The following is an 11324-nucleotide window of genomic DNA, read 5'->3' as shown; positions in this document are numbered from 1 at the left end:
AACAACATTTTTGAGAACTAGCACCATTTGAGGAAACGAGAATGTTAAAACAGTTCTGGAAGAAAAAAATATGGTCAAAAATATGAATTGGTGGAACTAGTTTAGGTGGTATTCTATTTATTAGAATTCATAAATTTGAACAAGGTTGAAGGACTTAATGTATAGTACAAGAAACTGTGAATTGTAAAAAAAACAATAATTGTGCTAAATTATCCATTGAAATCAGCAACGTTATGAATTATTGACCTACCGAAGGCACAAATACCGTTATTGTATCTCAATTATTCAATTTTGGAAGAAAAAAAACATGAAAAAAGTATTGTTTTGTTTGACAAAAACAGCATAAACATAAAATGGATTAAAAACCTATTTAATCCGTTTTGTTTTATGCTAAATTTGTTGTTAGATAACATTGAAAATATTTGATTTGTTGAAAACAAAAAAAAAAAAAAACATGTTCCTTTGAATTTTTTATACACTTTTATAATGAGGACCATTTTGTTCCTAGGACTTTTTTTTTTTTTAAAGTGTCACATTGAACATTGTTTTACTGAGGAGGTGAATTGTAGCAGAGAAATTAAATTGTTATACTGTACTATTATGCTAATAGCGAGTAACAAAGTTAACCAAGCACAAACAGAACAGTAAGGCCAAAAAGTTTATTTATAAAATCAAAATTGAATATTTATAGATCTGAACATTTGAAAACATTCGTGATGGTGTTAAAATAAACGATAAAAGTTAAATTTTATGCTCTGAAATTCAGTATATACCAGTTAATGACAACACTATGAAGCTCATTGTACATTTTTGGAAATTGTTACATGGCTTGACAGACAGTTGAAGCAAGGCATTAGCGCCAAACGGTGCAACAAATATTACAAGTATTAAAATTCATTGTTCTAATAAATGTGTTTGGAGAAAAGTGACATCTAGTTAACTAATGTTCCAAAAATACGTTCAAAGCTGTGTAAAAATCTTCTCGTAATGGTAGCCAACACTATTGATCACATTGATCCAGATGCCAGTTCTAAATTTCAACTTCGTTACAGTACATATTAAAACTGTTGTTTATTTTGTGCAAACTAGTAATAGGCAGATACTTTTCCACATTAAACATGTAAACATTTTTCCTCGCCTAAAGACGGGCCCTGTTTGCTGCTCCTCTTACTTTATATGAACAACAAAAAAATAAAAGTATATGTTCATACTTATGGGGCATTCCTTGTCTGCTATTTGAACTTCTTCTGAGAATAAAGCTTCCTGTGTGTTTCTGATAATAGCTTCCTAATCAAAGTGTCAGAGATAGACCTAAACTCAACAATAGCAGAGCAAGACTTGGGGCCAAAAATGCTGCAGAGTTCTTCCTGAACTTGATGCGACCTTCCACAGCTGGGTAGACACGCTTCATGTCAGAGATGTATTTGGACAAAACTGATATGTCCATATCACCTGCAAGAAGTAAAAAACATAGTAGTATATTTTATAAAACTAATGCACACTTGCAAGGCAGCTTTTAGGTTTTTTTTTTTTTTTTTGGCTTCTAATATGATTTTGTATCCTCTACTAGACCAAAAACACTTTGATGTGAAAGCTAGTACATTGCATATTGAATCTATTCATAGGAAATTGTGCAAAAAGGATAAGTGCACTGCAAACTGGGTGACTGTATATTTGAGAGAACGCATACCGCAAACATAGTCGTGCTGCAGATGCTTAGTGCATGAGGTAACCCCCCCCCCCCGCTACCCTATAAATATCAGTTTCCTCGTAACTAATTCACTGCCAATGCAGATTTTTTTAAATTCAATAGCATTGAATGATGAATTATTTACAGAACATTTGTTTTTGTACATAATCCTCCGTAAAGTCTTGTCAGAGAATGAAAAATACAAAATGTATAGCTTGGTATATAATTCTAAAGTTAAATACCTGTGTTCCTTCTTTTGACTTCCAAACAATCGGTTCCTTGTCTTTAGGGCTGTCAAACCCGTTTTGCACGAAAGTGCGGAAAGTCAAAACAGACTTAAGGTCAGGGGTCTCTGCCCCATGTCCTCGGTTACTACTACTCAATGATGTGACTCGGGAATGACCCTTTGAAAGGGCACCAAGGCAGTCGTTTTCAATGCAGCATTATGGGATTATGGGATAGTCAAATTTGACTCTGTTGGTCCAACATAATTTGTGGCTGAATCAGAGTCGAGAGAACAATAAAATCACAGGACAGATGCTCTGCTTTTGTTGCTTGACTTTTTTCCCCCTTCAATACACTGGTCTTTTCTCTTCCAAACATACTTTGTTACTACAGTACTGTGTTTGCATGCAGGTGTGTGTTTTCTAAGGACCAATTGGCAAGTGCCTGCTAACTGGCAACAAACACTGAACGTGGCAGAGTAAAACTTGTGACTTGTATATGCCTCGAACTCATTCCTTCCCAAAGATAGATATTTTGACATTTTAAGTCAAAACATTCTGTACTGGAGGAATGAATAAATGGATGAATGGAAAGTTTGGGGTAATTTCACTACTACCTTGCATTTGAGTAGGAATATGTAAACTTTTTATATGCACTGTCTGTGATTTGTCAAATTCTATCCAAGGTGACCAACCGCAGATACACCCTGATCAACAATCTCGCAGTTTTATATGGACCATTACTTGGCGGACATTTGCACTTCATCAAAGATCTATCGTCTTTTTCTGGGTTTGATGAATCATCCTCTCCCTTTCTATAGCTCTAGCTTTTTAAATGATTTAACTTGATCGGCAGTTAAGTCAAATGTGCTGAGGAAGGAAAAATGTGATTGCATTGTCTCGACTACTTTCCAGTGCCAATAATCTAGCACATTTTTTAGAAACTTTAGAGGCACTGCGCTCACAAGTCATCCTGACTCTGAATTGGTTTTATGTTCACAAGTCATCCTGACTCTGAATTGGTTTTATGTTTGCAGTTAAAGATAGAGGAAAAAAAAATACTTGCTACTTTGTAACCAGTTCGTTGGAAATGTGGCATTAAGTTTACCAGACAAATATGTGCACCTCTGGAAAATTTTGTGTCCCAAGTCACTGGACAGTCTTTGGAGACATATGTGGCGTGTGTGTTGCTGTGGAGCACGCTTGTTTGATAATGTGATGACTTTTGTTTGTGCAACCTGTAGAATAGCACTAATTGGTGAGCTTGAAGAATAAGAGCCTTCAAAACAATTGGCAACTTTTGACAATCGACGAACTGTGTCATCTGAAGTTGCAATTTTGGTGTTAAAAGGATTTGTGTTTTTCCTATACCATTTTTTTGCCCCCCCCCATACTGATACCAGTATTTGGCTGCAGTACCGATACCACCCCATTTAGAATTTTCCTTTTAGTACTACTGAGTGGCACACTCACTCGGATGTGGTCGGGCACTGCTTTTAAAAGATACATAAGAGAAAAAAATTGATAAACTTTGTCATCTCTTAAATATACTGTATATAACAGATGAGTGAAACATCGAGGTAAAAAACATGCAACCTTAACATTCAGATTTCACCATCAATTGGACTAATTTACTAATCCAGGATTATCTACTGTAGAACATGGTTGCTGCCCTTTTACTATAAAGTTAGTTACTAGAGATTGGACGAGATCTAGAGTGCAAATATAAACAGGAGTCACTTTTGTTACAAGCTTATTTTTCACCTGCAGATGCGAGAGACACAAAATGCTAGTGTTACATGCGGTGGTTGACGTGTTTTTGTTTTGAATGTTGCCAGTATTTCATCCTTCTTTTCTTCAACTGAAAAATCAAAATATCTCACTTTGAAATATAATCCAACTTCTTGCGCAAGATGATACGTAGATCTTGAATACTGTAAGCTAGCAGATATGTTAGATGCAGCGCTAAACTGGCAAAAGGTACATTAAAATGTCAGCATAATTAAGTTGTTTTTGAATTGCTGAGTGAAAGCAATTTCAGAACTGTTGTTTACAATTGGTAGCTGCTCACTCTCTGGGAGCAAACGTTTATGAAGTTTATGAAGCAGACCGTTGTCGTGATCATGGGATATCATGGCCATTCTGGGAGAAACTTCAAAATGAAAGCATACCAACTAAGGTCATTTTTTGTCATCCATTACTTGTTATGGTATGGTTTATTTTAAAAGTATTGGCTGGCCCTCTCACAACGTTTGGCCGTTTTACTGTAATGCAGTAGATTGACATTTAGCACATTCTCCCTTTCCATTGCACTTACGGCCCAACAAGCTAAAAAAAAAACAGATGTCGTCACTCAATGATTGGTTACTGCCCAGTACATTAGTCTATTCTGACTGGGTCATTTTACTCTTCGCTGCTTCAGTGAAAGGGGATGTGATAGCGAGTAGTGGAAGCCTAAGCCGAATGAGTCTGACCTGTCTTTCGCTTTGGTTGTCAAAATAAAATGAAAGGACTTTCTCTTCACACTAGCAGTAAGTAAGAGCACATTCAACAAGGAGAAATGGCGGTACTGAGCCATTAAAAAAAAAAAAAAAAAAAAAAAAAAAACAACTTGATGTTTGTCAACATGTTTCATCCTCAAATGCTTCATCATGTTTGAGGTGTTGAACGTGGCCGCAAATCTTGCATATTGGTCTTGTATTCACTGGAGTTACCATGCTGAAATGCTTCATATCTATGGCATTTTCTCTCACTGGGGTATCCTAGTTTGGTTTTGCAGCGGCTAGGATTGTAGAGGAAACGCTGATATGAAAACGTAGGAAAATCATGACAAGCACTATGATGAACCTAAACGCATCACGTTTGAAGCATTAATTTTCTAGAGTCGAGACTGACAATGATCAAAGTTAAGCTCGCTTTAAATGTCATACGTCCTCCCACCTGTGTTATGCTTCAGCAACTCATCCTTGAACATGGTGTAGCCATCACCTCCGCTCACCAGGTAGGAAGGCATGACGGCAGTGTACGTCTTCTCCAGGTCCAGTGGTTCGTACTTAGGCACTCTGCACTGTGTGCAGAGCACAGATAACGATGCCACCCGTTGGTTCACTGGCTTTGACACGTCATACTCTACATGGATTCCTGCAAACCGAATGAGTAGAGTTCTGTAATGTCATTTCCTGGTTAATTGTAAAATTTTGTTTGAAATGATGCTGATATTTTGGTGGTGAAGTGGATGTGACATGTTTTTAATTCAAACCACAATGTATTTAAATACATTTCCCAAAATAACTGAAATGTTCAACAATGCTATTGAGATGAGAAATTAGACCTGACACTTGCAGAAATTCTCCATGCATGCCTCCATATCTGTGAACGGAGCGTTCAAATGCCTTTTTTATGGTTGACCCCTTAATCTGGATCAAATCCACAGTTTGTTGAAATGGTAAAACAGTGAGCACATCCTCCATTGTTATGGAACCTGAGTGTAAAGGGTCACAAAAAAATAACACAATTATAAAACAAAGTGCAAAAGGGTAAATAAATAAGGGAGCCTTTGTATCGTTGCTTTGGGACAGTGAGTCCGCAATCTGTGCAGCGTAAAAGCATCAAAGTGTCCTCGTAATGCTTTACCATTCTTGTAGCGCTCATCAATTGCTGTGCGAATGGCACCGCTGTTCAATAAGCATACGCTCACATGATTCCAATGCAGCTCATCAGGGTCTTTTAGATTGTGGTTAACCTAACATCACAAAATGAAAGAAGAATGAGATTTTGTGACTGTGCTTCTGATGTGAGTGTAGGCAAGGTAACATGAACAAAAACAAGCAGAAACCAGATTACAATCGTGATTATTTACATCACATATTGGCTATTAGGGAGATTGTTTTTAGATGTTGTTTTTAAACTGATTTTAACTACCAGTTACATAGAATCTGTAATGTTAACTAAAGCAGCCATATAATATTTAAACATTATAGGCAATTAAAAGAGAAATGAAAAAGAATGCATGGAACAATATTTTTTTTTCCTCCAACAGTACAACACAAACGAGAAAATATTACATAAAATGGTGAGCTACAGTCCAGTCTTGAGTGTTTTTGCAGTTATGCTAGACCCAAAATAAGTTATAATGCTATATACAGTGTAACAGGCTTTAAGATATATTTTCTTTTTTTTTTAAAGAATCCATATTTTTAATTCCAGGTACTCGTATAGTTTTTTCTTTCTTTCAAATTGAATTAGCTAAAGAAGGGTCCAAAGTTACCTGGTACTAAATGAATTGCTATTTTACATTAGGTAATTGTGGTAGATAATCAAATATTTTAGGTCATTAAGTACCAAAGTAATTGATTGCTTTAGGTAATTGAGCATCAAGGTAATCAAGTGAAGTAATTGAAAACTTTGTGATTAAGTACTGAAGTCATTACTTTAGGATTGGCTATCTAGACTTTAAAAAGGTTAATTGTTTTTGGGATACAATGAGTTAACAAAACAAAAACAAAAAGCAATATCATTTCAAAGGAAGCTCTATATATTCCTTTAAATTATTAATTTGAAGGAAAATCTATACATTCCATGGGCGGATCTGTGGAAGAGTGGTTAGAAAGTTCGCCTCATTGTTCAGAGTCCTGAGTTCTAGCTTGCTCCGTCCCTACAGTCATGACTGTACAGTCAGTTTCCATTACAGTCCATTTCTGATGCTATGTCCCCCTATAAGATAAATCCTATAAGAATTGACAAGCTGTCCCTGCACAGCCAGCATGTGAGGTTGGTGTCAAAACTTGTGTGCTAGGCGTGATGTCTCACGGTGAACTATGTGGTTTGTTATGCTCACAGTTTACACACGTTCAGATGTATTACCATGGCGTCACAAATCAAATTTCCAAGGTTGCATTCCCGAAAACGACACTCCTCAAAGGTCCCGTTGAGGTACACTAATGTCTGGCCGACATACTGTTTGGAGTACTCAGCCAGCTGCTCCTTCCACTTCTCAACATCAGCGAGGATCTTGGGATCTGAAGTGTGAAAACATTTAATTGAATTATTGAACCAGCATTTTTGCTGTGTCAGTGAGATGTTTCTCCTAATCTAGTCCCATGCAGTCAAACATGGCTGGGTAAGTTACTTCAGTCTACCTTGAGGTATGCTACTGTCCATCAGGATAGGGTTCCCCACTGCTTGAACAACATTACCAGCCTGGTCAAAGGTCACCTTCAGGTAGCCCAGGTATTTTCCAAAGGCATATGCCTGGACCACTGGCACATTTCTGCCATCATCTGACTTTACCATGAATGGGTATGGACCTGCTGGCACTTCAGTAGATGGGGCGGCTCCTACAGGGCGAAACAATATCAACTATTAAGTAAGACAGATGGACCCAAATATTAAAACTGCACTGATACGACTCCATTATTCTAAATAGTGATGGCCTGATGACAGTTTTTTTTTTTTTTTGCACCTAAGTCCTAGTTCCCCAATTTTGAGGATGTGTTACATCCCAATGTCTTCTCTAAGCAATGTATTCAGGAGGGGAAGAAAAATCACATCTTAAATATCTTTTTTGGTGGGGGATTGGGGTGATAAAAATAAAATTAGTTCCCACAGGAAACCAACCTCTTTACTTTGTTGGGGGTTTCACATTTGAGCATTCTTTAAAAAATAAGGAGGGTAGTTTCTTCTAGAAGAAGCTGAATAAGACAGTTTCCGTAATACAGATGATATTGCTGCTGCATGATACGAGGGGGGTATTTTTTTTTCAGTTTTGCACACTTATTTTAGGGGCAAATTTCTAATTTTGTGAAGATTTTTTTCAGATTAATCCCAGTGACTTGAAGCAACATTTTTCTGTTAAACAATCATATTACATTAACAATTATTATGATTATATCTATTAAGTTTGATGCAGTGACTTTTTTTCTGTCTGTTTGAAATTAAAAATTGCATTTGAATGCACCATACATCTCACGTTAACAGCTAGCGGAGATTGTGTCGCATCATACAATAACAGCGTATTTGACGCACACTTTCTCAGCATCCTTAATCACTGATTGAATATGATTCTCGAATAACGATGAGTTGACGTTGGTGGCTATGTCATGCGAAGGCAATAATTTGGGATGGAGTCACGAGGACGAGTCAAGCTAATAAAAATGCAACCACTGAGCCGCAGAAAAACTTCAAAATAAAAGCATGTTAAGGCTATTGCACTGTCGTCATTCATGTATTATTTGGTGTGTTTATTTTTGTTGGACATTGATGGTGTGTTATGTTGTTGCAGCTCTCTTGGCAGTGCATCAAATGAACATAAATGTATGAATCGAAAATGTTAAAAATCTTGTGTACTTTTTAAAATACTTGCAATACACACAAAAAAATTATCCTGAGTTGCCAAAATCCTCTCATACTGTACATATGCCTTCTATGATTCTGGTGGGGTTTTCTCCTTTTTCGCTTGACAGGACTATGGATATTATGGATCAAGTCGAACGAAACTCGGCACTCTTAAAAACCGTTGGTGCTTGATTGTCACTTAATCAAATTCCTTGTAAAAGTCCGTGTTTACAAAATTTACAAAGAAAACAGCAATGTGAAACCCTTCTGTAGCCTCGATTTGTGTTCAGACTGCATTTTAGCTGCACTTGTATTCATGTCAAACAAATATTGTAAGGAGAAATTGATTGACGGACATATACACACCGGAATATAGAAATGTGTTGGTATGTCCTCCAATGACAACGTCGATCCCTCTGACTCGCTGTGCAATTTTCTTATCTACATCAAAGCCAGAATGTCCCAGGGCGATGATCTTGTTAATGCCGAGTGTGCGCAGCTTGTCAACCTCTACCTGCAGGGATGCTACCTCATCCTCAAACCTCAGGTGTGGTCCTAAAAGGCAAACACAACAAGCGAGGACTGTTTAACCACTGGTTATGCAGCATATATGGTAAAAATAGTAAGAGCACTGGAGGAGTGACTGTAGCATACCTTTACAAAATAAAAGCCTTACTGAAGTCTATTAAGAAATTGGATGATTTGGCCATTGCAGAATCAATTACACGGTAAATATATGACAGGACACACAGATGTATGGGGAAAAAAAGTGCTTTCAATTGTGTGTTCTGTCTGCACCACTATTTTAGTTTATAACTCCAAAGCTTTCTCTCTCTCTCTCCATATATATATATATATATATATATATATATATATATATATATATACACACACACACACACACACACACACAAACTTGATTCTGGTTAGTTAATCAGCCTTGACACCAATTTGGTTGGCTACTGGACAACTAACTTTTGACAAAATTCCAGTTTGTAACTGATTGTAGAAGTGAAAATACCATTTTATGTAAGGTTAATGTGGCATGATACTTGACAGGTTACTATAGGCCCAATGTGGCAGTCCAGTGTTCAAATCTGATTCATGGCATGTTGAAACGAGGAATGTGTTGACCCGATGTCAGTTCAGTCCCATTTTGTGTTCACAAAAAATGTGTTTAATCAGCACTTACATCTTACCAGTATTTTTGACAGCGGTATATAGACTTCTACTTCAGTACAAGATGTGAGTAGCAACCTATGGATATTTTTCATTTTGTATGCTGTGGTGTGTGAGGTAACTGCGTCTTCTGCTTAATATGGAAGAGGCGAGTGATGAGTGAGAAGTGGCCTTAAAAGGCAACACGTTGCTTCATCTTCCTCTTTACACTTAAACTCGCCATGAAAGGTGACTTGTAAACATTTTTACCTGGCCTCGACAAGAGGGGAGTCTCTGCGGTGGTGTACCCCACCACGGCCACCACCTCTGACCCCACGCTGAGTATCGCGTGAGGTCGGTAATATCGGCTGAAGTTGGCCGCCAGAATCTGGTCCGGTTTGATGTTGCAACTCACCACTGAGCAACTAATATTCTGCAGGAAAGGCGCGATAAGACCCTCCACTCCATTGTCAAACTCGTGGTTGCCGAAAGCCTGTGACACACACGCGCGCGCGCAAAAGTTATTTACACTTGCAAGACGTGACGTCATAACTTTTTCTAGGAAAACTTTTACCATCACGTCATAGCCAAGTTTGTTCATGAAATACGCTGCTTCTGCGCCTTTGTAATAATTGAACCACACGGTGCCCTGGAAGCGGTCGCCGGCGTCCAGCAGCAAGACATTCTCCTCCTCCGTTCGGATCTGCGACACCTTAGTGAAGAGTCGTGCCACTCCTGCAAAGCAGCGACCTCCGGCCGGACACTTTCCAGAATCCACGCCGGTCTCCTCGATGCGCGCGTGGTTGTCGTTGGTGTGCAGCAGAGTCACCTCGAAGCACCGAGCCGGCTGCCATGTGTCGAACAGCAGCACCAAGTAGAGGCAAGCCGAGAACGTCTTCCACCAAAGACTCATTCTGTTTGTGCCTTAAGGTGGATGGGTGCGTGGGTGTTGGGACCACGACGCGTAAAAAGACAGAAGGAAAGGGCGTGGGCTCCTCTTTCCTGTAGGCTGCCCATTGGCAAAATACTTTTATTACTTTTGACTCTTATTTTAGGGAAGGATTATTTTTTCAGTTGCTTTATACGTGCGCGTCATCAAATGTGCAATCACCAGTTTTGAAACGGAGAGCTTCTTGGGAATTGATTCATGTGATACACTTTTGAAATGGATCGTTCCAAAATCGGAGGACATTTGCGCTTCAAAATTCTTGATGGGTAAACACTTCAATAATCGGTAATCAACTATCTTGATTAGTTCAATTTACAGACCAATTGTGCAATTTTTAATTCGTGATTTAATAAATAAATACATTTACTCAATCCAGTGCTTCTCAATTATATTTTGTCTAGCCCCATCAGGAAAGAGACACCCCCCTCCCCTCCACTCCAAACACTGACTATAAATAACAATACTACCACTCACATAATAGATATTAGGTCATTAAAAAATACACCTCTCATGGTGAATGTAAAACTCAGCAGTAAAAAGTTATTTTGTCTATGATGTGATGACTATTTTTCAGGAAAAATATTTTTTTTTTCCCCACCTCCACTTGCTCCCGAGTGAAAATAACATCACTGTGCTTAAGGCCAAGTAGTGACCAATCGAGGCTCACTGTTTGGTCATGTGATATTCACAAGAGATGTGATTTGACAAACGTCAAAGGTTAACAATTCTGAGTCAATTAAAAGATTCCAAATCTATGTAGCTAATTTCTGTGGTTGGTTAAAGAGTTAACATTTGATCTGTAATTAATATGATTATTTAATGATTTATGTACAATTCATACATTTCATAAACACATTTTGCCTTTTGCTGTTGACCCTAAATTGGCATCACATGTTCTCAAGTATTTGTCAAACAGCAATCACGGGCCAGCTTGTGAATATGTCACATGGCCGAATTCAAACCAGGTAAG

General features: G+C 38.0%; 1 protein-coding gene across 1 annotated transcript; it reads right to left on the bottom strand.

The window, feature by feature from the left end:
- Nucleotides 1–644: 644 nt before the first annotated feature.
- On the bottom strand, nucleotides 645–10414 carry nt5e (5'-nucleotidase, ecto (CD73)). The gene is made up of 9 exons (XM_088433939.1): nucleotides 9980–10414; nucleotides 9676–9898; nucleotides 8614–8802; nucleotides 7053–7250; nucleotides 6778–6932; nucleotides 5548–5656; nucleotides 5246–5395; nucleotides 4855–5055; nucleotides 645–1452 (listed from the first exon to the last, which is right to left on the bottom strand). The coding sequence occupies exons 1-9, from the start codon at nucleotides 10316–10318 to the stop codon at nucleotides 1292–1294; spliced, it is 1725 nt and encodes a 574-aa protein (XP_088290065.1). The 5' UTR covers nucleotides 10319–10414; the 3' UTR covers nucleotides 645–1291.
- Nucleotides 10415–11324: the final 910 nt, after the last annotated feature.

This window comes from Hippichthys cyanospilos, chromosome 14 (assembly GCF_059441005.1).
Source record: "Hippichthys cyanospilos isolate Australia breed blue-spotted pipefish chromosome 14, RoL_Hcya_1.0, whole genome shotgun sequence".
Lineage (NCBI taxonomy): Eukaryota > Metazoa > Chordata > Actinopteri > Syngnathiformes > Syngnathidae > Hippichthys > Hippichthys cyanospilos.
The sequence above is the reverse complement of the archived record's forward strand: the minus strand, read 5'-3'. Positions and strand labels throughout refer to the sequence as shown.

Coding starts and splice junctions, on each gene's coding strand:
- nt5e (XM_088433939.1), bottom strand. CDS start 10,318: ATGAGTCTTTGGTGGAAGACGTTCTCGGCTTGCCTCTACTTGGTGCTG. Junction 6,933..7,052: donor GGACAGTAGCATACCTCAAG/GTAGACTGAAGT, acceptor TTCACACTTCAG/ATCCCAAGATCCTCGCTGAT. Junction 1,453..4,854: donor GTTGCTGAAGCATAACACAG/GTGGGAGGACGT, acceptor TACTTCTTGCAG/GTGATATGGACATATCAGTT.